Source organism: Erinaceus europaeus, chromosome 5 (genome assembly GCF_950295315.1).
Source record: "Erinaceus europaeus chromosome 5, mEriEur2.1, whole genome shotgun sequence".
In the NCBI taxonomy this organism is placed as follows: Eukaryota; Metazoa; Chordata; class Mammalia; order Eulipotyphla; family Erinaceidae; genus Erinaceus; species Erinaceus europaeus.
The window spans coordinates 8,225,886-8,252,766 of NC_080166.1; the positions used below are offsets into that span (position 1 = coordinate 8,225,886).

The 26,881-nt window shown below is 41.0% G+C and overlaps 1 protein-coding gene across 2 annotated transcripts in view; it reads left to right on the forward strand.

The window, feature by feature from the left end:
* Positions 1–26,881, forward strand: part of ITGA2 (integrin subunit alpha 2) — a 119,836-nt gene that overhangs the window by 58,136 nt on the left and 34,819 nt on the right. For both annotated transcript variants that reach the window (XM_060191024.1, XM_060191025.1), the window contains exons 10-21: positions 2,918–2,994; positions 5,387–5,525; positions 6,763–6,908; positions 10,759–10,902; positions 11,590–11,793; positions 12,787–12,914; positions 15,781–15,920; positions 19,383–19,534; positions 21,645–21,755; positions 22,685–22,767; positions 24,474–24,615; positions 25,978–26,070. In XM_060191024.1, coding sequence (XP_060047007.1) covers positions 2,918–2,994; positions 5,387–5,525; positions 6,763–6,908; positions 10,759–10,902; positions 11,590–11,793; positions 12,787–12,914; positions 15,781–15,920; positions 19,383–19,534; positions 21,645–21,755; positions 22,685–22,767; positions 24,474–24,615; positions 25,978–26,070 — 1,559 coding nt within the window. The remainder of the gene's footprint in view (positions 1–2,917; positions 2,995–5,386; positions 5,526–6,762; positions 6,909–10,758; positions 10,903–11,589; positions 11,794–12,786; positions 12,915–15,780; positions 15,921–19,382; positions 19,535–21,644; positions 21,756–22,684; positions 22,768–24,473; positions 24,616–25,977; positions 26,071–26,881) is intronic.

Genomic DNA, 26,881 nt, shown 5'->3' on the forward strand with positions numbered 1-26,881 from the left:
ATTTATGTACTTGTTAATGAGAGAGTAAGAGAAAGCAAAAACTTCATTCTGATATATGAAATTTTAATAATTCATATTTTCTATTATCTTTATTTATTGGATAGAGACAGCCAGAAATTGAGAGAGTAGGGGATATATATATGGAGAGAGAGAGAGAGATCTGCAGCACTGTTTCACCACTTGCAAAGCTTTCCCTCTGCAGATGGAAACCAGGGGCTCAAACCTGGGTCCTTTATCACTGTAACATGTGTGCTTAACCAGGTGTTGAGCACCAACAAGTCCCATAGTTCAGATTTTGTAGAAACATTTTACATATCAGTTCTGTAAGAATTTATATAGGGGCCCGGGTGGAGAGTTCTGACATCTGTGTGCAGTGGTGATGCTCTGGTTCTCACTTTCTCATGTTTATAAAACAAAATGTGTTTAAAAGTAATCTATGTCATCTAGGAAGATATAATCACCATAGAAACATTATATACTTAAGAGCTAATTGTATGGAGTGTATTTTCTAAGTGATCAAAAGTTCACGTGACGCTGGTTGTATTTCCTGATGGCTGTCTAAACTAACATTCAGAAATAAAAAGCATATTTTATTGAGCACCTACTATATATATGAAATATTGCTTTAGAAGCTGGACTCAAAAGGATTGCATGGATTAAATGTTCGTTCCTAGAATCTAATCTTCATCTGATTATCCACCGGAAGACACTACCCAAAAATGTTTTATTGTTTCTTAAGCTTCTTGCAGTGCTTCCAACTTGTTTAAATCACCATCAAATGTTCCCTGAGAGAAAATAAAACTATTAGGGGTCAGGCTGTAGTGCAGTGGGTTATGCGCACAAGGCGCGAAGCTCAAGGACCAGTGTAAGGATCCCAGTTCTAGCCCCAGCTCTGCACCTGTGGGGGCTGGGGGAGGGGTCCGCTTCACAAGCTGTGAAGCAGGTCTGCAGGTGTTTATCTTTCTCTCTCCATTTCTGTCTTCTTTTCCTCTCTCCATTTCTCTCTGTCCTATCCAACAACAATGACATCAATGACAACAGCGATTAAATAAAAACAAGAATAACCACAACAGCGATTAAAAAAAAAACAAGACAAGGATAACAAAAGGGGGAAAAAAAGCCTCCAGGAGCAGTGGATTCGAGATGTAGGCACTGAGCCCTAGAAATAACACTGGAGGCAAAAAGAAAAGAAAACTATTTGGATTCCTGAAGTAGTAACTTGATTTATGGTGACATAAGAGTAACCAGAATAGTCTCAAAGCTCGAAAGAAATGATTTCTATATTTTTTGCTGTTGTGGCCTGTGAGGAGTCTCACTCTGCCTGGTTAAGCGTATCTCGACTCATCTTTCTATATTTCCTAATCAAGTGACTATGTCCTGGTGTATTTATTTTTTCCTTTATTTTTAATTTATATTAAATTGACAGTCCTGGAATTTCGCTTCCTTCTTTGGTGAATATTAGTGAACTATAACCAGTGTCCCAGCCTGTGTGGAAAATAAGCATTCATCAGTTTTATGGTAATACTCTCAGAGGCAAACATGCATGGAATTAGGACAGACTTCCCAGTTGGTAAAATTCCTACACAGCTGTGAACCTTGGTTCCTGAAACCTAACCCAATACAGTCATCAGTACAGACCAGTCACCTAATTCCTCCAATTGCATCTAAGTGAAATGTGCATTTATCAGTATTAATATTCTAAAGCAGAAAATTGGCTAATTTAATAGTTATAGTGACAGAAAGAGAAAGAAAGAAAAAATGAAAGGAAGGAAGACAGAAGAAGGAAGAAACGAAGGAAGGAAGGAAGGAAGGAAGGAAGGAAGGAACCATCATCTCAATTTTCATCTGACTTCATCCTTTCGCTGGCTATTCCTGGACATCAGGAAATCCATAAATATACCAATAGGTGTATTTAACCAAGATTAAACCAAAGATCAGAGAGAGAGAGAGATCATCCTTTAGGGTGCCTTCCTTACTTGCCTTGTTCAAGGTCCAGATCTGAGCGCTGATCCTTTGGATTGGAATAGTACAGCCCTCTAGGGAAGCTCAATGTTATGTTGTTTCTACCTCTTTCAAAGCCTCGATCTGAAGAAGTCAGCCCAGAGTAGTAAAATCATAAATATATGACATCAGAGAAGGAAAAAGTCATATGCTAACTTCAAACACTATCTGAAAGTATTTTGGATTATTTTCCACCAATGATAATGCTTGGTCTCAGGGCCTACATGATGACTTTACCACTCAGGTCATTTAAAAAAACTTTTAAATTTTATTTTCCCTTTTGTTGCCCTTTTTTTAATTGTTGTAGTTATTGTTGTTGTTATTGATGCCATCGTTGTTGGATAGGACAGAGAGAAATGGAGAGAAGAGGGGAAGACCGAGAGGGGGAGAGAAAGACAGACACCTGCAGACCTGCTTCACCGCCTGTGAAGTGACTCCCCTGCAGGTGGGGAGCCCGGGGCTTGAACCGGGATCGTTATGCAGGTCCTTGAGCTTTGGACCATGTGCGCTTAACCCACTGTGCTACCGTCCAACTCCCTCATAGGTCATTTTTATTCTTGTTTTATATATATATATATATTAGAGGCTGAGAAACTTGGAGAGAGAAGGAGAGACAAAAAGTAACACCTGCTGCACTGCTCTACTGCTTGTGAAATTTTTCCCCTGCAGGCAGGGACTGTGGTCTTGAATCCAGGTCCTCAACCACGGTAACACATGCACTGTACTAGGTGACCTCCCTTCCCCAACCCCGCTATTAGGGATTTTTAGAATGCCTCCTTCAGGGAGTTCTACTTCCTGTTATCTGTCAGCTCAACACTTTTAAGTGAACATCAGAACTGTATATATGTATCTCTTTGAAAGTTTGATTCTACAGTTGAGAATGTTATATGTAACTTTTGAAATTACTGTTTCCCAGGCACTCGGCAAGGGGGAGAGAACTTCCAGCTGGAAATGTCACAAGTGGGATTCAGCGCAGATTTTGCTCCTCAAAATGTGTGTATATCAGATAACATCCAGCCATGCTGTCATTTGGCTTGACACTTCTGGGCATGGCAGGCTTGTGGGTAAAACAGCCGTCTAATGATCAACAGGGCTGCTTCCTAGTTCATAGTCACTGAGTTTCTTTGTGCTGCTGGCTTACTGTCTAAAGCTGAAGGTTAACACTGCCTTCCCTTCCCGATTTCACAGGGACTTTATATTGGAAAATAATGATAATATACAAGAAAGCCTTTGAGCACTCCATAGAATAGGCACTAAGTTACTTCACGGCATTATTATTGCAGGAGTTTCCTCTAACTCAGTTAATGAGTAGGAATTTGCTAAAACTGCAGACTCTTGTTATTGCTGTCATTGGTGACTTGTCATAGTACATCTTTTATGAAAGCAGAGGGAGAAAGTGTTGGAAAAAACCAAAAAAACAAAAAACAAGGATGTTAGGGAAAATGTGAACTAGAAAGACCTTTAGTTTGGGGCCGGGCAGTGGGGTACCTGCTTAAGTGCTTAAGTGCGAGGTCCTGAGTTTGAGCCCTTACTCCCCACCTGCAGTGGGGACACTTCACCAGCGGGGAAGCAGGTCTGCAGGTATCTTTCTTTCTCTCTCCCTCTCTGTCTCCCCATCTCTCTCAATTTCTGTCTGTCCTGTCGAATAAAATGGAAAAACTGACAGCCAAGAGCAGTGGATTTATAGTGATGGCACCCACCAAGCCCCAGTGATAATGCTGGAGGCAAAACAACAACAAAGACAGTTCAGAGAGGTGTGTTGTTTATCAGAAATCCCCCTCTCCCAGGCTTGATTCTAATTCTACTCAGAATGCAAAGGGAGTAATAAAAGGGATGAGGAGACGCATGACTCAGAAACATTTAGGAAACAGGAACTCAGAGCATAAGACCTCAGCAACATAAGACCAGGATCAGCTTACATTCTAGAAAAGCAATAACAGTGCTAACTTTTTCTGAATTATCAATCATTAGAGAGTAGTGTTCACTGAAGTTAAGTCTTTGTGCAAAAAAAAAAAAAATCTCCATACAACAAATTAAAAACATTTTTCCCCTTTTGTTGCCCTTGTTGTTTATTATCGTTGTTCTTCTTGTTATTGCTGTTGTTGTTGTCGTTGTTGGATAGGACAGAGAGAAATGGAGAGAGGAGGGGAAGACAGAGAGGGGGAGAGAAAGACAGACACCTGCAGACCTGCTTCACCGCCTGGGAAGCGACTCCCCTGCAGATGGGGAGCCGGGGGTTCGAACCGGGATCCTTACACTGGTTCCTGTGCTTTCTGCCATGTACGCTTAACCCGCTGCGCCACCGCCAGGCTCCCCACAAATTTTGTAACTAGTATCCTGGATTTTCTTTTCCTTTCTTCTTTCCTTCCTTCCTTCCTTCCTTCCTTCCTTCCTTCCTTCCTTCCATCCTTCCTTCCTTCCTTTCTTTTTCTGAAACCTTTTCCTGCAGCCCATACTCAGAGTCCCAGTTTTATAACAATCATTCACATGACTGATTTCATGGTCTCTCTCAGGCTCAAAATGAAATATGTCATCTCCCTATTTGCTGTGTTTTAGTGACTTCACCACTGCAATCCAGAGCTGTATCTTCGGTGTGGTTCCTTAAGAACAAAAACTTTAAAGATAATGAATCCCAACCTTTCCAACCCTACCTTCCTCAATAATTTGTAGCTTTTGTATATTCAGATTGGTTGGAATCCATCTAGCTTAGTTTATGTTCCCTTGTCCCAGGCAAAGGTTACTGACAGATGATTTCCTTCACATAAATTTAAAAAGTCAGACTCCAAATGCCTTTCTTAGCTGGGCTATTTTCAAACAGCTGGGGGGGGGGGGGGCGGTGTAGAGTCGAGATGGTAGGAGAACATTGCGAAGAAGAGGAAGCAAGTTGAAAATAGAATGAGTCCAAATGGCCTCCCAAGACATGCCTAAGATGGCAGAAGTTCCTGTTTTCTTCCTGCCCATGTGCTTCCTGTTGTCAAACGTGCCTCATACACCTCCGTGAGCTTTTCTTCTGAGTCTGTGGGACCGGAGTCTCTCTTCTGATTCTTCTCTAGCAGTTCATAGCTGCTCAGCATTTGCACATGCGTGCCGTTGAATGGGAAATTCAAAATGGCTTTGTTCTCTTTTATAGATAGCACTATAGATTTATCGGTATAAGCCATCACACCCCATAGAGCCTCAGGTAACAGTGCCCATGAAAAGGCTTGTCCTCCAGCAGAAATATGCACAGTGCTTCTGATATAGGTCTGCATATATTCACCTAATTTACTTCATTGTGCTTATGATTAGTTACTGAAATCCAGCTTATTTATCATAGTGTTTTGCCTACCTTGGAGTTGTATTAATTAAAGGCGATTTAATGATTATCATTTTTCAATCATTTCAGGACATTCTGATGCTGGGGGCCGTAGGAGCATATGACTGGAGTGGGACTATTGTCCAACACACATCTCGTGAGAACTTGATATTCCCTAAACAAGCCTTTGACCAGATTCTGCAAGATAGAAATCATAGTTCATACTTAGGTAAACTATGACAGCAAATCATGTAGCTAATTCAAGCTCCTTCCTTCCTTCCTTCCTTCCTTCCTTCCTTCCTTCCTTCCTTCCTTCCTTCCTTCCTTTTTCATCTGTATTTCCAGCCACTTTCTTGGGAGGTTAATAGTTCACAGTACAGTTGTTAACACCTTGGTGCCATTTCTCATTCCCTGTGAGATGTGTTTTCAGAACATTCTCGACCCCAACTGAGGTCATTTCCCACCATTTTGCACCAGGACCTCAAAGTCACTTCTGTCTCCTCCACACCTCTCCTTCCCCAGAGTCCTTTGTGGTGGTTCAATATACTATACACAGCCTGTTTCATTTTGTGTTTTCCCTTACTGTTTTCTCGTGTGCTTGCTTTTTAAGGTCCGCATATGAATAAGATGCTGCTTCTCTTTGTATCAACCTCTCCTTGAATCCCAGGGTCAGTTCAGCGAGCCCTTGAACTCCCACCAAATCACTATACTTACACATATGTATTTGCTTCTTCGCCAATCTAATCTTAGCCCATAACCACTTAATGAAATGCTTCATTATATTTGCTAATTTCTTCTTGCTGTATAAGTGGCTTTTATTCCTGGGATATAATTGTGTTTCTCCATAATGGAGATATTTTAAAATCCAATAGAGTGAGTCATATTATTCTAGTTCTCAGTCTTTTTCTCCCTAAAATAAGCACTTACTGAGTTTGAACACCTACAATGGAATAAGTTCCTGGAACGGCAATTCTAGGTGCATAATTTTTTTTTCCTTTCAAATAACCCTTTGAGGATAGAGTTATTGTCCTTATTGTCTTTTTATCTTACCTTCTGACAACCAGAAAAATGTATAACCTGCCTAATGTAAGTAACTTAGCAAACAGGACAGTTTGAGTTTTCACCTGGGACTGTCTTAATTTCATTGCCTGTCTGCTCTCCATTGAGCCATGATGTCTTTTAAATTCGTTTCAAGGTTGACTCAGAAAATACTGGATGAGTTCCAGGTTTGTAGGTGACTTGTAGGAACAACCCAGAATCTACTATATACCACCCAGCCGAGGCAGTGCTGCGGTGGAATGGCAGGAGCAGTTCATCTTAGTAACAAGAAGCTGTGTGCTCAGTCACAGAGCCAGGAACTGTGGGAAATGTGTATCAGCACTGACCAGTGAGGAACCTCCACTCACCTATAGTCTCTCTTTCACTGAGATATTCCGCAGTGCTTACGCTGTGACTTTTATTCCTAGGTTACTCTGTGGCTGCAATTTCTACTGGAAAAGGCATCCGTTTTGTTGCTGGTGCTCCCCGGGCTAATTACACGGGCCAGATAGTGCTGTACAGTGTAAATGAGAAGGGAAATGTCACAGTTATTCAGTCTCATAGAGGTGATCAGGTAACGTCCATGCTTGGCAGGTGAACTCATTTTAGGGACAACTGGGAGCAGGTGGGGAAAACAGTAGACGTAGAACTGAATGTCTGTCCTATGACTCCTTCTCTGATCTCCATACATTTAAACATTTCTTTTAAAAAGTGTTTTATTACTTTATGTTTAGAGGGAGAGATGCAATTCGAATAACACTTAAATATTCTCAACCTTCATGATTTTTTAGCACTCTTACCACATAGCATTTGGAACTTGCCTTTGTATAACTTAAAATCTATTTTACACACATTACCATGCACAGGGACCCAGGTTCAAGCCCCAGACCCTCACTTGCAGGGGAGAAGCTTTGCCAGTGGTGAAGCAGTGTTGCAGGTGTTTCTGTCTTCTTTCCTCCCTACCTTCCCCTTACCTCTTGATTTCTGGATGTCTCTAATGAATAAATTAAGATAATAAAAAGAATAAAAAAAAGAAAACAGAGGGAGTTGGGTGGTAGCGCAACAGGTTAAGCACATGTGGCACAAAGCAAAAGGACTGGTAAAGATCCCGGTTTGAGCCCCCGGCGCCCCACCTGCAGGGGAGTCGCTTCACCAGCGGTGAAGCAGGTCTGCAGGTGTCTCTTTCTCTCCCCCTCTCTGTCTTCCCTTCCTCTCTCCATTTCTCTGTCCTATCCAACAATGCCAACATCAATAACAACAATAATAACTACAACAACAATAAAAAGACAACAAGGGCAACAAAAGGGAAAATAAATAAATAAAATTAAAAAGATAAAAGGAAAGAAAATAGAAAGGAACATCACTATCCGAAGGCTGGTAATTGTGCACGGACAGTGGGATCGGAAAGGGAGGAAGAGAAGGACTCAAACACTAAACAGCACATGTTGCCAGGGAGCTTCAAACCCACACAGCAGACTTAAAGGGCCCTGGTGGCTTCAAAAGAGCTCGGAACTGCCATTTGAGCGGTAGAAGCCACAGGTCTGAAAAGATTCCAAGGAATCATCTAGAGGAACCGGAGGAGGGAACACAGTATCCTTGTGGCTTCAGTGAAGCCTATCAAATGTTAAGGGGTCCCAGCTGCCACAGAGACCCTCGTAATCAGGGGCAGACTGCCCTGCAGAAGAAAAGTGACTTTGACCTCAAAGCAGAGTTCCTACTTGCAGGAACAAAGGAGAAGCCAGCATCACCTGTGGGCAGGAACAGAAACCGGAACAGATGGGTCATACTAGGAAAACTCTGGTTTTGCAAAACCACCAGAAGCACAAAGACTTAATGATGTAAGCCCAGAGGCACTATCAGAGAAAGAATTTAAAGAATGCATTGCCAGGAAGCTTGAAGAAATGCGAAGCTCTCAATTTAATATGGACAAATGGATTCAGAAAGAAATCAATGACTTCAAAGATTTACTTGATAAGAAAATGAGTAACTTGAAAACAGAGTTACAAGGTGTGAAGGACTGACTCTGAATACATTCCAGCCTCCAATAGTAGTTCAGGCTTCCCCGTGTGGAAGAGGGAACATCAAATATAGAAGACAGTCTGGCCATAGGCTTTGAATTCAAAGTAGGAGAGAGATTTGGGGAAAATGAAGCATTTTTTTGAGAAATAGAAGACATCATCAGAAAAACAAATATCAGAATTATAGGGCTCTCAGAAAGATAAGATAGGAAGAAGGGAACAAAAGCCATATTCAAAGAGATAATAACAGAAATTTTTCCAAAACTAGGTTATAGTAAGGATATAGATGTTCAGGATGCAGGCAAACGTACCCGATTCTTAAATCCAAGTAGACCTACACCAAGACACATCATAGTGAAACTGAAAAGTCAAGGACAAAGAAAAAAAATGTGCAAGCTTCCAGGGAAAAGAAGACAGTGACTAATAAAGACAGCATAGTCAGATTTCCATCCGATTTTTCTACAGGAGCCATGGAGACCAGGAGAGTGTGAAGTGGTATGTTCATGATTTTAAAAGACGACAAATTATCAGCCATGCATAGTCTTGACCCTTCAAGACTATCATTCAAATAGGATGGAGCAATTAAAACAGTACTGGACATAAAAAAAAAACACACTAAATAAGTATGCCATTACAGACTTGTCTTTCAAGAGTTAGTGAAACACATGCCACAAAGAAACAAGGAACATTTCACTCTCAACATGATGACCCGGGAACACAAGCCATAAAAATATGACACAACATGGGAGTCGGGCAATAGTGCAGCAGGTTAAGCACAGGTGGCACAAAGCAAGGACCGGTGTAAGGATCCCGGTTCGAGCCCCCGGCTCCCCACCTGCAGGGGAGTCGCTTCACAGGTGGTGAAGCAGGTGTGCAGGTGTCTGTCTTTCTCTCCCCCCCGTCTGTCTTCACCTCCTCTCTCCATTTCTCTGTCCTACCCAACAACAGTGACATCAATAATAACTACAACAATAAAACAAGGGCAACAAAAAGGAATAAATAAATTAATTAAAAATATATATGACACAACTTGAGAGCATGAAAGGGGAAGAAGAAAGGAATAGAAGATGTTCAAGCAAAGAATTTGGTCATACAAGAACAGTTTAAGAAACTCTATCTTAGATATGTTATACCTAATATATAGATATGTTATCTATTATACTATGTTGCCTAATAGATGTTATCTATTAGATATGAATAATTATATATAATACATTGATATAATACATTCTATATATAATACATTTATATAGAAATTTTATGTAGAACACACTTTCGCGCATACAATCCTCTGTCTTGTTAAATGATGTCATTATTCTCTCTAGTACTTTTTAATATTTCATACAACTCTTCTTTTCATTCTTAAATATAATATCCTGAGGTTTTTTGATTTGGTGTTTGTGCTTAAGTGATATTGCTGCAGACTTTATCTGTTCCTTAATGACCTGCATTTCTCTGAAAGACAACCACATATGGTTTCCTATATGATCTAATTCATAGATACAGTATAAAGAATGGAAACACACGAATTCATTTAAAAATAAGTCAAATAAGCCTTTGTGAAAACTATAGTGGTTATCCTTCACAGGAAGTGGGGAGAACCAGGGTGAGGGTGGGGTAGAGGGCACAGAACTGTGGTGGTGAGAGTGATGTGAAACGGCACCCTGGAAACCTTACAATCGTGTAAACCATGATTGAATCACTAATAAAGTAAATTTAAAAAAGATTCTACCTGCAAGTTGGCAAATAGCATAACGGTTATGCCTGATATTCTGAAGTCCCAGATTCCGCTCCCAACATCACCATAAGCCAGAGATGGGCAGTGTTCTAGTCTCTATTTCTGTGCGTATCTTTCTCTCTTATGTCTCTCATTAAAAATAAAAATAAAAATAAATAAATAAATGATAAAAATAAACCTTATTTAAAAAAAGAAACATAACCTAAAAGAAGAGACTAGGTCATCTATTCTTTTTTTTAATATTTTTTATTATTTATTTATTCCCTTTTGCTGCCCTTGCTGTTTTTTTTTTTTATTGTTGTAGTCATCATTGATGTCATTGTTGTTGGATAGGACAGAGAGAAATGGAGAGAGGAGGGGAAGACAGAGAGGGGGAGAGAAAGACAGACACCTGCACACCTGCGTCACCACTTGTGGAGCGACTCCCCTGCAGGTGGGGAGCCAGGGCTTGAACCGTGATCCTTATACTGGTCCTTGTGCTTTGCACCACCTGCGCTTAACTCGCTGCGCTACAGCCCGACTCCCTAGGTCATTTATTCTTATGTGTCATGCACCTTATAGTTAATAGACAATTTATTTCTTGTTGAATGAATAAATAAAAGTTGAATGGACCCTGAGAATATATGAATCCTAATACTTCTAAAAATTAATATACTTTACCACTCCAGATTGGCTCGTATTTTGGAAGTGTGCTGTGTTCAGTGGATGTGAATAAAGACGGCATTACAGATGTGCTTTTGGTAGGTGCGCCAACATATATGAGTGACCTAAAGAAAGAAGAAGGAAGAGTGTACCTGTTTACTATCACAAAGGTAAAACAATAGATAAATAAATAAGTAAATAAACGGATTTAGTTTCAGATGCTTGAGTATTGGTAAATAAAAATTCATCTATATTTTTAAAAACTAAAGAGACTTTACTATGAGAGTCGGGCGGCAGCGCAGCGGGTTAAGCACAGGTGGCGCAAAACGCAAGGACCAGCGGAAGGATCCGGGTTCGAGCCCCCAGCTTCCTACCTGCAGGCGAGTCGCTTCACAAGTGGTGAAACAGGTCTGCAGGTGTCTTTCTCTCATCCTTGCTGTCTTCCCCTCCTCTCTCCATTTCTCTGTCCTATCCAACAATGACGACATCAATAAAATAGTAACTACAACAATAAAATAACGGGCAACAAAAGGGAATAAATAAATATATTTTTAAAAAGAGACATTAATATTGCATGATAGGTAATTTTCATATGCAGACACCTGAAGACCTGCTGGATTGTGAAGTGATTCCCCCCCCACACACACACACCACAGGTGGTGGATGGGGTCCTCGAACTGGGATCTTTAAGTGAGTCCTTGTGCTTCACGCCACGTGTGCTTAACCCAGAGTGCACCACTGCCAGACCCCCAGCCCTATCAATTTTTAGCAGTTTGCAAATTTGCTGCCAAATGAAATTTTAATTAACAAAAGCTGTGAGGCTTGTTTTAATTGTCGTCTCTTTATCCCTTTACAAGGGCATTTTGAATTGGCATACATTTCTTGAAGGTCCCAGTGGAGTTGAAAATGCTCGGTTTGGTTCAGCAATTGCGGCGCTCTCTGACATCAACATGGACGGCTTTAATGATGTGATCGTTGGCTCACCTTTGGAAAATCAGAACTCTGGAGCTGTGTACATCTATAATGGTCATGGGGACAGCATTCGCTCAAAGTATTCCCAGGTAGTTCATGCTGCTCTGGAGTTAGAGGTCATGGAGTTAGAGCTAGAGTGTTGTGCACATCACCCAGCCCATGCTTTTCATTTTACAGCTGGCTCACTCAGCCAATAGATACTTGTTAAGTTTCTCTTGCGTGTGGCAAGCCTTGTTCAGACTCTAACACACTGCAAAGGACAGGACAGATAAGATGCTGTTGTGTGGAACTTTAAGATAAAGTGTCCCAGGTGGTAATAAATGATAAGGAATTTATTTATTTATTTAATTTGTTCTCTTGGGTTATTGCTGGGGCTCGCTGCCTGCACTATGAATCCACTGTTCCTGAAAGCTATTTTTTTCCTTGTTTTTCATTGCTGTGGCTATTATTATTGTTGTTACTGATGTCATTGTTGTTGGATAGGACAGAGAGAAATGGAGAGAGGAGGGGAAGACAGAGAAGGGGAGAGAATGATAGACACCTGCAGACCTGCTTCACCGCTTGTGAAACGACTCCCCTGCAGGTGGGGAGCTGGAGGCTTGAACTGGGATCCTTATGCCGGTTCCTGCGCTTTGCGCCGTGTGTGCTTAAGCCGCTGTGCTGCTACCCAGCCCCGATAAGGAATTTTTATGAAGAAAAACTGGAATAGGGAACACATACTCAGGGATGGGAGTTTCTGGGGAGGCATTTTATTAAATAAGGAGGAGAAGGACATGAACTGGGGTTGGGGGATCAAGACTGAACGTATATCACCTGTTCAGTTCACTGATTTTTTTTCATTGCTTTGTGTTGAGTTGTGATCTTATGTTAAAATATTTGTTGTTTCTTTGATGGAAATGTGATCTCTGGAATGACCAACAAGTCAGATAAAATGTGACTAAATGCCAATGGAATGTTTTGAGAGGAAAGACAGCCTATAATATGGTTCTGCGGAGGATATCAGCACTGTAGTTGGGACAGTTTTGTCTTTTTCTGTTTTGTTGCTCATAGACTTTAACTTCATGTCAATCTTGCTATTTCAGAAAATTCTGGGGTCTCATGTAGCCCATCTGCAGCTGTTTGGGAGATCCTTGGATGGATACGGAGATCTGAATGGAGATTCCATTACTGATGTGTCTGTGGGTGCCTTTGGTCAAGTGGTTCAGCTTTGGTGAGTGCTAACAGACCAAGTACAACAGACTGTCAGGCGCATACAGCCCATGTCAGGGACATTGGTGTGTGAAGGTTTATAGAAAAGAAAGAATATGTTTGTCTGTGTAGGAGAAAATAATGATTTGATTCACATTAGAATCAAGTTTCTCTTCTCTAAGTGGTGAGCTGAAAAGTGCGCAAGAGAACAAGCTTCTGAAATGCTAACTGGGAGATTTCTGAATGTTATCTTTGGAACAGGCCTTACCTGAGCTGCAGAAAGGAAGCCTCGTGAGAATGACCTAAATATATGGAACACTCAGACCTACAGATAAAGTACAGCTTCTCATGGGGTTATAAGCTCTCTTCTTAAAATAACTGCCTGGGAGTCGGGCGCTAGTGCATTGGGTTAAGCGCATGTGGTGGAAAGCGCAAGGACCAGCAGAAGGATCCCGGTTTGGGCCCCCCTCTCCCTACCTGCAGGGCAGTCAGTTCACAGGTGGTGAAGCAGGTCTGCAGGTGTCTGTCTTTCTCTCCCCCTCTCTGTCTTCCCCATCTGTCTCCATTTCTCTCTGCCCTATCCAACAACTGTAATAACAACATCAGTGAAACAAGGGCAACAAAATAAACAAATAAATATTTTAAAAAGTTACTACCTGTAAACAAACACCTATTATTTAGGTTTAGATGGCCTTTCATTGACACTGGTAGGACTTGGAGCAAAGGGAGAGATGATAAGCATTCCAAGAGTCGTGGGATTTGAGGGCAAGAAATAGATATGTTGGACTGGTGAGGGGAAAAACATAAATCTTATCAAGAGTACCCAAGAAAATGTGATTCACCATTCATCCATCTCTGTCAAGGGGCCAGGCAGTGAGTAGCACACCTGGTTACACACACACTATAGTGTGCAAGGACCGGGTTCAAGGCCCTGAAGTCCCTGGTCCCCACTTGCAGGGGGAAAGCTTCATGAGTCATGAAGTAGAGCTTCAGGTGTTTCTCTGTCTCTCTCTCTCTTCCCCCTTTTCTCTCTCCTCCTTTCCCCCTCTCTTCTTAATTTCTCTCGGTCTCTGTTCAGTAATAAATAAATACATTTCAAAAATATGCTTTTTAAATATGCAAGTACATCAAAAATATTACGTGCTGACATTGTATAGTTTCTGAGGTCAATGCTTTTGAGGTTAGTGATACTATTTACATATATATATATATATATATATATTATGTGTTTATTTTATTTTTAATTTCTTTATTGGGGAATTAATGTTTTATATTCAACATTAAATACAATAGTTTGTACATGCATAATATTCCCCAGTTTCCCATATAACAATACAACCCCCACTAGGTCCTCTGTCATCCTTCTTGGACCTGTATTCTCCACACCCACCCTACCTTTATATTTTTTAATGATGAAGTGCATTGTCTTGATTTTTTCTCCTCTGAGTCACTGCCTCACCTACAATTTCGTCATTCCTTGTTGATTTGCTCATTCAGAGAGATTCAGAAAGAAAGGCCACAGCGCCGGAATTCTCCCTGGTGCCCTGGTGCTGCCCTGTATGTATGTGTGCATGGCAACACATGATTCCTGCCCAGTGACTCATCTCTCTGAACCCATTGTAAATCCTTTATGTGGAAATAATAAAAGTCAAGAATGATTTGTAATAATTTGAAAAAATGGGGGGCTGGATGGTCACGCAGCGGGTTAAATGAACATGGCGCAAAGCGCAAGGACCAACGTAAGGATTCTGGTTTGAGACCCTGCTCCCCATCTGGAGGGGAGTCACTTCATAAGTGGTGAAGCAGGTCAGCAGGTCTGTCTTTCTCTCTACTTCTCTGTCTTCCCCTCCTCTCTCCATTTCTCTCTGTCTTCCAAAAACAACCACAGCAGTAACAATAGTAATAGCAACAATAAACAACAGGGGCAACAAAAGGGAAAAAATAGCCTCCAAGAGCAATGGATTTGTAGTGCAGGCACCAAGCCCCAGCAATAACGCTGGAGGCAAAATAATAATAATAGTAATAATAATAATAATAATTTGAAAAAAATGACTGGAAAAATGAGCTCCATTGGGTAGTGTACTGCTTTGCCATGTGCGTGAAGCCTGGTGGTCCCACTGCACTGAAAGAAGGTTTGGGGATAAGGTTTCTTTCTTTCTCTATTTTTTCTGCCTCTCTGTCTCTAATTGAAAAGTCAGTCTAGAGTGGCAGACACACCCAGCAGTGACCAAAAAATAAAATAAAGAAATAAAGACCCTGACCAGACAGCTGACCTGGACGGTGCTTTATTCTGCCTGCAGCCCAGGTGTAAGCCGAGCCTTCGCCTCACTGGAGGAAGCTTCACTGTTGTGTTAGCTTTCTCATTCTGTTTCCCTTACTTTGCCTTTTACACTCCCTTTCCTTTTTATTTTTATTGTATTTACTTATTTTATCCCTCTAGGGTTATCCTGATGCTTAGTGCTGGCATTATGAATCCACTGCTCCTGGCCACCATTTTTTTTTGCATTTTTATTGTATAGAATAGAGAGATATTGAGAGAGATGGGGAAGATAGAGAGAGAGAGAAAGTAGTGGTGCAGGTGTCTGTCTTCCTCTTCCTCTCTCAGTTTCCCTCTCTCTCTCTCTCTCTCTCTATATATATATATATATATATATATATCAAGTAAGAAAGAAGAAAAAAGAAATGACCACCAGGAGTGGTGGATCGTGCAGGTACTAAGCCGCATCCATAACCCTGGTGGTGAAAGTCAATAAAGAAATAAGTCAATTGCTTTGGTAGAGAGTGGAGAGGATACTTGGGTCATATGAGCCCAGTGTCCACTTTGTAAAGGTTATAATAATGTTCACTGGGCACAGAGGGCCAAATGACGCTCCATTTCTATCTTCCAGGTCACAGAGTATTGCCAATGTGTCTGTAGATGCTTCTTTCACACCAGAAAAGATCACTCTGGTCAACAAGAATGCTGAAATCAATCTCAAACTCTGCTTCAGTGCTCAGTTTAGACCTTCCAAGGGGAACAATCAAGTGGGTGAGTAGACCTGATATCACCAGTAGAAATGGATTTGCTGACTGAGTTTTGGGGTTGACATGCCAAAAGAGATCAGTCTAGTCACAGACATTTAAACTGCCACTCATTTGAGATAGCTGCAGACGACTAAGCTAGAGAGGGAGAGAGAAAGATAGACACGTGCAGACCTGCTCCACTGCTTGTGAAGCGAACCCCCAGCAGGTGGTAGCCCGGGGTTCAAACCTGGATCATTGTGAGGGTCCTTGCACTTAGTACTATGTGTGCCTAACCAGGGGTTCTGTCCACACATTGACTATGCTGGACTCTAGTCCCACTTACTGAGTGCATTGTATGTTGGCTGTGCCGGGATCTCAATACGGTGTATTCAGTCCAAGTGTCACGTATTGTTCCAATTCATGAGAAATCAATAAGCATGAAATAATGAGAGAGAAATAAGGACACTATATAAACTCTGCCTAGTGTCTTCAATTTTCTAGACAAAGTGTGTGCTATTAGCAGAAGAGAGTGAGATAAGCTGTCCGTAGGCATTGTTGCTTTCTCTCTTGGACCAGCCAAGTCATCTGTCTGAGGTTTCACATCCTTTCTGCAGTCTTGTCTCACCACTCTGCCCCGCACCCTCCCCCACTTCTCTTGCTAAAATTGCCTTAGCCACCTCAGTGCATAACAAGTGAATGGACACTAAATTAAATGCTACCTTCTTTCATTTGATACTGTCCTATGGGTCCCCATCTTTCTTCTGTTCGATTTTGGCTCTAAATATTAGATATCTGAAGTTCATATAGATATTTCAATAAGTGGGAAACAAATGAACTCGAAGCGAAAAAATAGCAAGGTGGATTATTTGTCGTGACTGCTAACAAGAAATATGAAGGTTAAGAACACAAAGCATGAGGGGCTGGGAAGAAGGCATAATGGTTACACAAAAGAACACAAAGCATGCAGCTGTGAGACGCTCATCTGGCAGAGCACACTTTCCCATGCACAAGGACCCTGGTGCACTGATTGGGAGCACTGTATGTAGCATGGGCAGGGGAAATGTTTCACAGTGGAGCAGTGCTGTGGTGTCTCTCCTTCCCTTTCTTCCTCTGTCTCTTTCTGCACGAGAGAGAGAGAGAGAGAGAGAGAGAGAGAGAGAAAGAGGAGGGAGGTGGAGGGAGGGAGAGAAAGAGGGAGGGAAGTAGGAGGAAGATTTGATAGAAATATTGAAGAGGGCACAAAACAGAAGTTAGGTTCACATGTTGGTATGCTTTCTATATTTCCCTACTGGTATTTTTTTTTTGTCCTATCAGATTGCAAGTAATGGTCCAACTCTGCGCAGCATATCTCACAGCCTCATAAGACATCTATATGGGTAGCCATGGTAGTTGAGTCAAAGACTATTGAATTAAGTGACTAGATGTGTTTGTTACACAGCGAGGTGACTATTTTGGGCAATGTGCATTATACATTTAAAGTTGCTAAGAGAGTAGATACCTAAAGCTGTCAGCATACACTCAAAGTTATTACACTGTGAGGTTTTAGATACGTTAGCTAAAGCCATTTCAAGAGTCATTTTGCAATGTCTACATATATGAAGTCCTTGTTGTACACCTCCAAGTTGAATAATGTATTGAATAAGTATTTCTCAATAAAGCTAGGAGGAATTTAAGTGGCTAGTCTGCCCAGAAGGTTAATTAAGAAATGATGTTCACTGGCAGAAATGGCAGGCTCTTGGCTCTGCATTTTTAACTGTGTGTCACCTATTCTGTTACTATCCTTCTCTCCAACAGTCTGTCTAACATCTCTGGGCTACTGGGCCTTTGTTTTAGAATCCTTCTTCCTCATGTCTTAGATTCACACAGACTGGATTGTCTTAATAATTGGTTATGAGCTTCCTTTGAGAAGATGTAAAACAAGAATCCCATCATCATATCTTTGGAAAGCAGATGTATAATGCATAGTCTTTATTACTTAAAAAACATTTTGATTGAGGGGGGCCAGGAGGTAATGCATCTGGTTATGTGCACATGGTACCAAGAGCAAGGATACATGCTAGGACCAGGGTTCAAACCCCTACTCCCCACCTGCAGGGAGGACACTTCACAAGTGCTGAAGCAGGTCTGCAGGTGTCTATCTTTCTCCACCTCTCTCCTTTCCTACCCTCTCAATTTCTCTGTGTCCTGTAAAATGAAAAGGGGGGAGAAAGCAGTGGAATTTAGTGCAGGCACAAAGCCCCAGCAACTGGAAGCAAAAAAAAAATTTTTTTTACTTTAATTTTATTTTTATTATTTTGATAGGACAGAGATAAATTAATAGGTGGAGAGAGAGAAAGAGAGAGAGTATATGCTTTTGTTTAAAGTTGATAACATAAAAATTTAACATTTTTGCTGATTTACTTGAAGAAAAAAATAAAGAGGTATTGTCAAGTGTACTGATTCAGTCCTGTCTACAATGACCTCCCCCATCATTGTTCTTCTTTTATGTTACTTCTTCTATTTGTCTTTTTTTCCATTCATCCTTTTTGATTTCATCTATCTTTCTTAATCCCATTAAGCCATGGGGGCAAAAGAAGAATAAGACATAAGATATATTTGAAGGTAATAATAAACATTAATACTTGGGGAATTCTTGTCAGCCTTAATGTGTGAAAAGGAAGATGAGAAGAAGTTGGTACTGGGACTTGAACCACATCTTCTGTGTCAGTTCAGAACATGGGCCTGGCTAAGGTTCTGACAGTTTGAAAACTGCTTCCTGACATCAGTTCTTATCACTTGTTTTCATTCTCATTCCACTGGGCTAGCATTATTAGTACTGTTTAATAAAGGCTCAGAGAAATTAAGCAAACTGCTAAGAATCGTACAACTTGCAAATGGTAGAATGAAGATTCAGGTCAAGTTGGCAGGAAATCCTCACACTGGCCTGGAAGCAGAAATAATTAAGGTCCAAATTTCAAAATTAACCTAAATCTATTTCTGACCATTTCCCAGAACCAATGTGAAGTATTATACCTCTTTGGTATTTTTCTTTGTCTGAAAGACATGATAGCAATATCTACTTCCCAGGATGATTAGAGAGCTTGAATGAGATAACATGTAGAGCATATCATAGTTATCGTAGAAACTCTGAATTTTCCTTCCTTTTATATAGAGTCATGTTCTTGATGAAACCAATCCTTGAAGAGCCAAGTTGATTCAGTGGGTTTCCTGGTGGCAAGTCCACTTTTTCTTTCCGATGCTTCAAGTCACATTAATTTGAATCACGTTTATTTTTGTATTCAAGGTCATCTCCATCAGATCAGAGCTAGAATTAACAAATGGTACAGGCTACACACAGTTCCTAATGCAGACATGTAACGATTTGTAATGCATCCTTTGTTTGTGTTCCGGGGATCAGAGACTTTATCCAATAAGACATACTAAGGCAGGGATGTTTTATACTTACAAGGTGATCGGTAATAATATTTCTTCATGACTCTTATCATAGCCATTACATATAACGTCACACTTGACGCAGACCGGTACTCATCCCGAATCACCTCGAGGGGTTTATTTAAAGAAAACAATGAAAGGTTCCTGCAGAAGAACATGGCGGTCCATGCAGCACAGAGTTGCTCTGAGCATGTCATCCACATACAGGTGAGGTCTCAGAGCCATCCTTTCTCACCTCTGTTCTACAAGACTAATGGAAGATAAAAGTCTTAACATGGAAGCTTATGCATTTGGACATACAATTACTAATTTCTCTGTCTACTTTTATGAATAAGAAGCATATTTCTAATGAATTAATTATTTCTAATTATTTATTTGTCTAATTTTATGAATACGAAACATTTCGGGGGCCAGGTGGTGGCACACATTACAGTGTGCAAGGGGACCTGGGTTCAAGCCCCTACTCCCCACCTGCAGGGGAAAGCTTCATGAGTGGTGAAGCCTGGCTACAGGTGCCTCTCTGTCTCTCTCTATCTCCTCCTCTCCTCTTAATTTCTCTCTGTCTATTCAGTAATAAATAAAGAAGCATATTTCCTTTATGTTAATTGTGTATAGTAAGATTCTACTATTATATAAGTTAGAAGCGCTTGGTTTATTTGGAATTGCAATGAAACTAAAATAACTTTTTTTTTTTTAACAGAGACATAGTGTTTCCTTGTGTGTTTAACAACAACTAATTGCCAGTAACTTTCTTGACATTTTCCTTCCAGGGGAAAATTTTATTCACTTTTAAGTTACTTATGAGGAAAATTCCAATTATATGTCTTTTTCTGGGTTTAAATATAAGATGGTTAAGAGGTAAAAAAAAATATTTGCTCTAATTGTTTGCCATAATTATTATATTTCACATGAATTTTGAAAACCTCCCAAGTAGTAAAAAATGTTTCTCAGCATAAAACTTCCCACAGGAAATTTATTTATAAATTACAAGACTACTTCTCCCTAGAAACCACATAATGGCACTTAAATGTGTAATTTTACCCAGGAAACCAATTTTAAAAGAGCTGTTTAAGAACTTTCCTAGAATACAGGTCTTGGAGTCAGAGGTGCATTAAAATCGTCAAGGGAACTTTTAGAAATACATCTTCTGGGTCTCCACAACCAGAACTAGGATCAAGGCTGTGCATTTATTGATGTTCCTGATTTTTACAAAGTAATCAGATAGTACAGTGCTCACCTCTTAGACATGTTAGGGGCAAGTACTGGAAAAAAGGAAACCATAAAAATAGTAGTTAGATTAAAATTAATGAGCTGTTTATTAAGTTTGAGTTTTCTTGTTTGTGAAGGTATCCACTTTTTTATTTTTATTTTTTTTTAACCTCCAAGGTTATCTCTGGGGCTCAGTGCTAGCCGTACAAATCCATTGTTCCTTGAGGCCATTTTTTTTTTTTCTAGTTTATTGGCTGAGATGGAGAGAAATTGAGAGAGGAGAGGGAGAGATAAAGACAGACACCTACAGACCTGCTTTGCCTCTGTGTGTGTGAGAGAGAGAAAGAGAGGGAGAGGGAGAGGGAGAGGGAGAAGGAGAGGGAGAGGGAGAGGGAGAGGGAGAGGGAGGCTGACTGCATCACAACTTCACCACTTCTGAAGCTACCCCACTGCAAATGAGAACCAGGGGGCTTGAACCCAGATCCTTTTGTCTGGTAATATGCAGACTAAACTGAGTGTGCCACTGCCCCAGCCCCATAGTTTCAGATTCTTCTTTTTTTTATTTAATTTTTTTAATATTTATTTCTTTATTTTCCCTTTTGTTGCCCTTGTTGCTTTTTTTATTGTTGTTGTAGTTATTGTTGGTGTTTTTGATGTCGTCATTGTTAGATAGAACAGAGAGAAATGGAGAGAGATGGGGAAGACAGAGAGGGAGAGAGAAAAATAGACACCTGCAGACCTGCTTCACTGCTTGTGAAGCAACTCCCCTGAAGGTGGGGAGCAGGGAGCTAGAACCGGGATCCTTGCGCTCGCTGGTCCTTGGGGTTCGCGCCACGTGAGCTTAACCTGCTGCGCTACCTCCCAACTCCCTAGTTTCAGATTATTAACCTGGCTTAAATCTCTTCAGGGTTTTTAGTAGCAACGAGGTTAAAAGCAGAATTAAGACAGGAAAGAAATAAGAGTCTTGAAAACTGAAAGCGAGGAGGGATATTCATAATTGAGTTTGAATTGTGTTCTCAGTGATGACCACATTTGTGTTCCTTTTCTTGTTCTGAGGCTGCTGTAGTGCAGTGAGTACAGTGAAGTCACTCTGTGTTTGTGTGATTAGGAGCCCTCTGATGTTGTCAGCTCTTTGGATCTGTGTGTGAACATCAGTCTGGAAAATCCTGGCACCAGTCCTACCCTTGAAGCCTACTCTGAGACAGCCAAGGTCTTCAGTGTGAGTAGGGTACCCTTCTTGGAATTCAACTAGCGAACAAAGCCACACAGTTGAATGTACAACATATCTAGGACATCACCTTGAAATTCTGAATTTTCTAACTGAGACACAGTCGTATACACAGTTCAGCAGGGTATTTCAGTGTTCCCTGTGCCCTGCTCTGTCCCCAGCCCCTTGAAGAGTCTTTGCTGGTCACAGGTGTCCCGTAAGTATTGTGGAGGAAATACATGACAATGAACAGCTTGTGCTCACGACATTCTTAAAATAAATATATATCCTAGTACCTGTGGTTTTCTTTGTATCACTGCTGGCCTCAATCACTCAACTTTCATCTTACTTCCCAAAACAAATCATCCCAAATTTAGGAATTATTAGTGCTCTTTTTTTTTCTTACATAATATGGCAATCTTTATGTTCTTTTTTTGACAGACTATTTTTATTCATGATTTAATAATGATTAACAAGATCGTAGGATAAGTAGGGTACAATTTCATACAGTTCCCACCACCAGACTTCCACATCCCATCCCCTCCACTGGAAGCTTCCCTATTCTTTATCCCTCTGGTAGCATGGACCAAAGACCTTTATGGGGTGTAGAAGGCGGAAGGTCTGGTTTCTGTAATTGCTTCTTTGCTGAGCATGGACATTGACAGGTGAATCCATACTCCCAGCCTGTCTCTATCTTTCCCTAGTGGTACAGGGCTCTGGGCAGGTGGGGTTCCAGGACACATGGGTGAGGTCGTCTGCCCAGGGAAGTCAGGATGGTATCATAGTTCTATATATAGTCTTAAAGATTTGCATGGTTTTGAACTTTATGGATTAGGACAATACTACACATTGTCTCCTACAATTTGGCTCTTTAATCAATTCCTACAATTTGCTTCTTTATTCAATTAGAAGTATATGAGGTTGTATTCCTTTTCTTGTAGATCCCTTTCTATAAGGACTGTGGTGAAGATGGACTTTGTATCTCTGATCTAGTTCTAACTATACAACAGCTGCCAGCGGCTCAGTAAGTTTTGCATTAAATTCAGTAGAAGATACAGAAATAGATGATCTAACAGGTTAGTTCATTCAAAGGAGTGTTTATGGAGAATTTCTTCCTACAGAGTAACTTTTAATAAGTGTTCAAGACCTTTAAGCTACACATTTAATTTCTATTATCCATACAGGAATAAAACAAAAGGAAATTCAAGACTAGGACTGGCAAGATTATTCACCTGGGAGGGTGCCTTTTTGTTATGCTACTCAGGTTCAAGCCTGACACCCACCACACCACACTGGGAGAAGCTTCAGGCTACAGTATCTCCCTTTCCCTCAGTCTGTCTCTTTCTATCTGAAAAAGACCTCCAAGTGGTGAAGTACCACTGAAGACAAAAGAAAAAAGAGAGAGAAGCAATGTAAAGCCATTTGTTTTTAAATGGTTCCTCTCTGGGAGTCAGGCGGTAATGCAGTTAAGTTCACGTGGTGCAAAGGATCCTGGTTCTAGTCCCTGGCTCTAGCCCCCAGCTCCCCACCTGCAGAGGAGTTGCTTCACAGGAAGTGAGGTGAAGCGGGTCTGCAGGAGTCTCTCTTTCTCTCCCCTCTCTGTCTTCCCCTCCTTTCTCCATTTTTTTTTGAAGGTTAAGTTGCTGTTGGTTTGTGCTGCTTTCTTTTTTAATATTTTTTATTTATTATTGGATAGAGACAGACAGAAATTGAGAGGGGAAGGGGAGATAGAAAGGGAGAGAGGGAGAGAGACAGAGAAACATCTTCAGCCCCACTTCACCATTCATGAGGCTTTCCCCCTGCAGATGGGGACCAGGGGCTTGAACGTGGGTCCTTGTGCACTGTGGTGTGTGCGCTTAACCAGGTGAGGCGCCACCTGGCCCCTCCTCTCTCCAGTTCTCTCTGTCCTAATAATGACGACATCAATAACAGCAATAATAACTACAACAACAATAAAAAAGGGGGCAATAAAAGAAAAATTAAATATAAAAAAATTTAAAAATGTTTCCTCTCTGCAGTGTAGCAATATCACCCAATTTTTAATTAAAAATTAAAAATCACCAAAGATGGGATCTCGAGATAACTCTTTCTGTAAAGTCTACATTTTGTCATTCTTGAGGGCCTGGGCTTGAGTCCTTGGAACCACACACATGGAGCACCATTCCCAGCACCAAGGTGGAACAGTGATCTGATATATCTCTCTGATATCTGATATCGTTTCTCTCTTCCTCTTTCTAACTGAAACTGAAAGAAAAGTACTCCACTGGGAACAGTAAAAACAGTCAGGCATGAGGTTTCTGTAGGGAGGGGAAGGTGTGGGGGTGGCATGTAGACAACCCTAGGGGCTTGTGAGACCACTCAGCTAGGAGAGTGCCTACCTTGTCAGGCACACAAACAAGCTAAAGCCTCTGGATACCACACGGGAGTATTAGGATCCTCGGGGAAACACTGGTGCTGGAGCATCTCTTCTCTCTCACTTCCTGTCTGAAAAAGTCAGCTTTTAATAGTACAGCCCCAGTAGTGATTGACAAAATAAAAGAAGAAAATCCAATAGGATTCACTGATTCGCTAACAATATCACTTTACTGGAATGAGTTGATTATTAAAAGATTTTTTTTCAGTATTTTCAAATAAACCTGGAGTTTATATTTTAAGTAAGCAACATCCCTGAAACAGCTCCTTTGTGTATACTGTAATGATTCTTCTCTTTTTCTTTTTCCTTTTTAACAGAGAGCAGCCCTTTATCGTCAGCAACCAAAACAAAAGGTTAACATTTTCAGTGACACTGGAAAACCAAAAGGAGAGTGCTTACAACACGAGAATTGTCATAAATTCTTCAGAAAACTTGTTCTTTGCTTCCTGTTCTATGCCGGTAGGTTTCAACATACTGGGCCCACTGCTGCGGTGTTTCTATTCGTTGTTAAGGACAGGCATGCTTGGACTCCAATCGCCATGTCCTCTCTGTGGCCTGAGAAAAATACCTTAGTCCTCAGTATGATCAAGTCTGACTTCATGGTCCTCAGCTAGTTAAACTATGAGAACACAGCTTGGTTCTGTAGCTAAGCCAGTTCTGCTTCACGTATTGGGTCAGTTTTTCCTTTTCCTTGAGACTTGGCAGAAGGAGCCAGACACTCCCGTAACTCTTCTTCCAAACATCTGTGCGATGAGGTTGCCCTAATGCAGCACAGAGGTTAGAAGCTGCACGTTCTCTGAGGTACCAGAACCTTCAGCTCAGCCCAAGCTTTGCATTCCAGCAAGGTCAGTTCACCAAGCTGACTTGATCACTATAGCAGGCTCACAGTTGACCAGAAATGCCCCTGCCCCTCCTCTGCCATCAAGCAATGAAAAGGAAAAAAAAAAAAAGGGAGAAGGGACAGCTTTCCAACTTTGGTGCTTGATAAAAGGATTAAAAATGGTTTTATGCAGTATAAAGTCAATATGAACATAATACTTTAAAGTCCTAAGTCTATTCTGGCTTCAGTGTTTAAATTTTGTGGGCCAGATTCTTATTTTAAAGAGGAAAAATAACAGAGAAAGCCAAACAGAGACTCATAAATTTTTTAACTTGGGGGTTAGGAGGTGGTACACCGGGTTAAGCAAAAATAGTATGAAGCACAAGGACCCACTTAAGGATCTGGGTTTGAGCCCCCACTTCCCCATGCAGGGGGGTCACCTCACAAGTGATGAAGCAGGTCTGTAGGTGTCTCTCTTTCTCTCTCCCTCACTATTTCCCCTTCCTCTCAATTTCTCTCTGTCTTTTCCACTGAAATGGGAAAAATGGCCTCCAGGAGCAGTGGATTCAGAGGGCTGCCACCAGCCCCAGCAATAACCCTGGAGGAAAAAAATAATAATAACTTGTGGGTTAAAGATCAACATATGATTTGGTTTTCTTTTCTGGAAAATGCAAATGTTAAATATATATTGAGAGAAGTACAGTCATTAAACATGGCATTTCTAAATATTAGAGGAGATTTATATCCATGTTTCTGAAATAGAAAAGTTATGTTTACTTCCGTCAGGAATATTTTTTACCTCTTCTTTGGCTTGTTGAGTGCCCAACTTAGTAGTAAAAATAATATATTAACCAAATGGGAAATACAGTATAAATTACTTGAGTGTGAACCAACCAACCCTTCTGCTAAAATGTGCGTGTGGTTTTGACAGTTTTCAGCATGTGTGTGCACAGGCCCAGACCAGATACCAGTTTGATCATTGTTCCTTTGGTGTCCTTCAGGTTGATGGCACAGAAGTGACATGTCAGGTTGCTTCATCTCAGAGGTCTGTCACCTGTAACGTAGGCTACCCAGCTTTAAAGAAGAAACAACAGGTACAACTTGCACTTCAAACTCATGTCCCCTGGAATCCCTCCTTGGCACGAACGTCATACTGAACTAGATTCCAGCTTGTTCATCAGGTGTCATGACTGAATAGGTGCCAAAAACGGTTGGTTGGCTAGTTACCAGCAGTTTTCAGATAGTTGAATATTTCCTTTAAGGTACTAATAAAATTGGGGTTTCCCACCATGTAGTTTATTTCATAAAGCAAACAATATGGAAAATTTCGTTTTCAAACTGTTTGCTGGTAGATAGAAACATCATTTCTTGGGGCCAGTTAGTTGGTGGCGCACCTGGTTGAGTGTACATGTTAGAGTGTACAGGGACCTGGGTTCGAGACCCCAGTCCTCTCACCCACAGGGAGAAAGATTCTCAAGTGGTGAAGCAGTGTTGCAGGTGTCTTTCTCCCTCTCTATCACCCACTTCCCCCCTGATTTCTGGCTTTCTCTATCCAATAGGTAAGTAAATAAATATATAAAAAAGAAACACCATTTCTTAACCCCAGGTAAATAAATATCACATCAACCCAAAGCTTTCAGATTCAGACAAGTATATGTATTTGTGAAGTAAAGACTTATATGTCAGTTGAAAGTTAAACCCTTCGGGGCTGGATGGTGGAGGACCCAGTAGAGAGCACCTATCATGTGCAACAACCAGGGTCCAAACTCCAGGTCCCCAAATACAGAGACCAGTGCTGCAATTGTCTCTCCCACTCTCTGTCTCTCCGTTCTCCTGGTCATCAGGAGCATGTGCTGAGTCCCAGTGTTAATCTAGGCAGCAATAAACAAACAGGAGGCCAAGTAG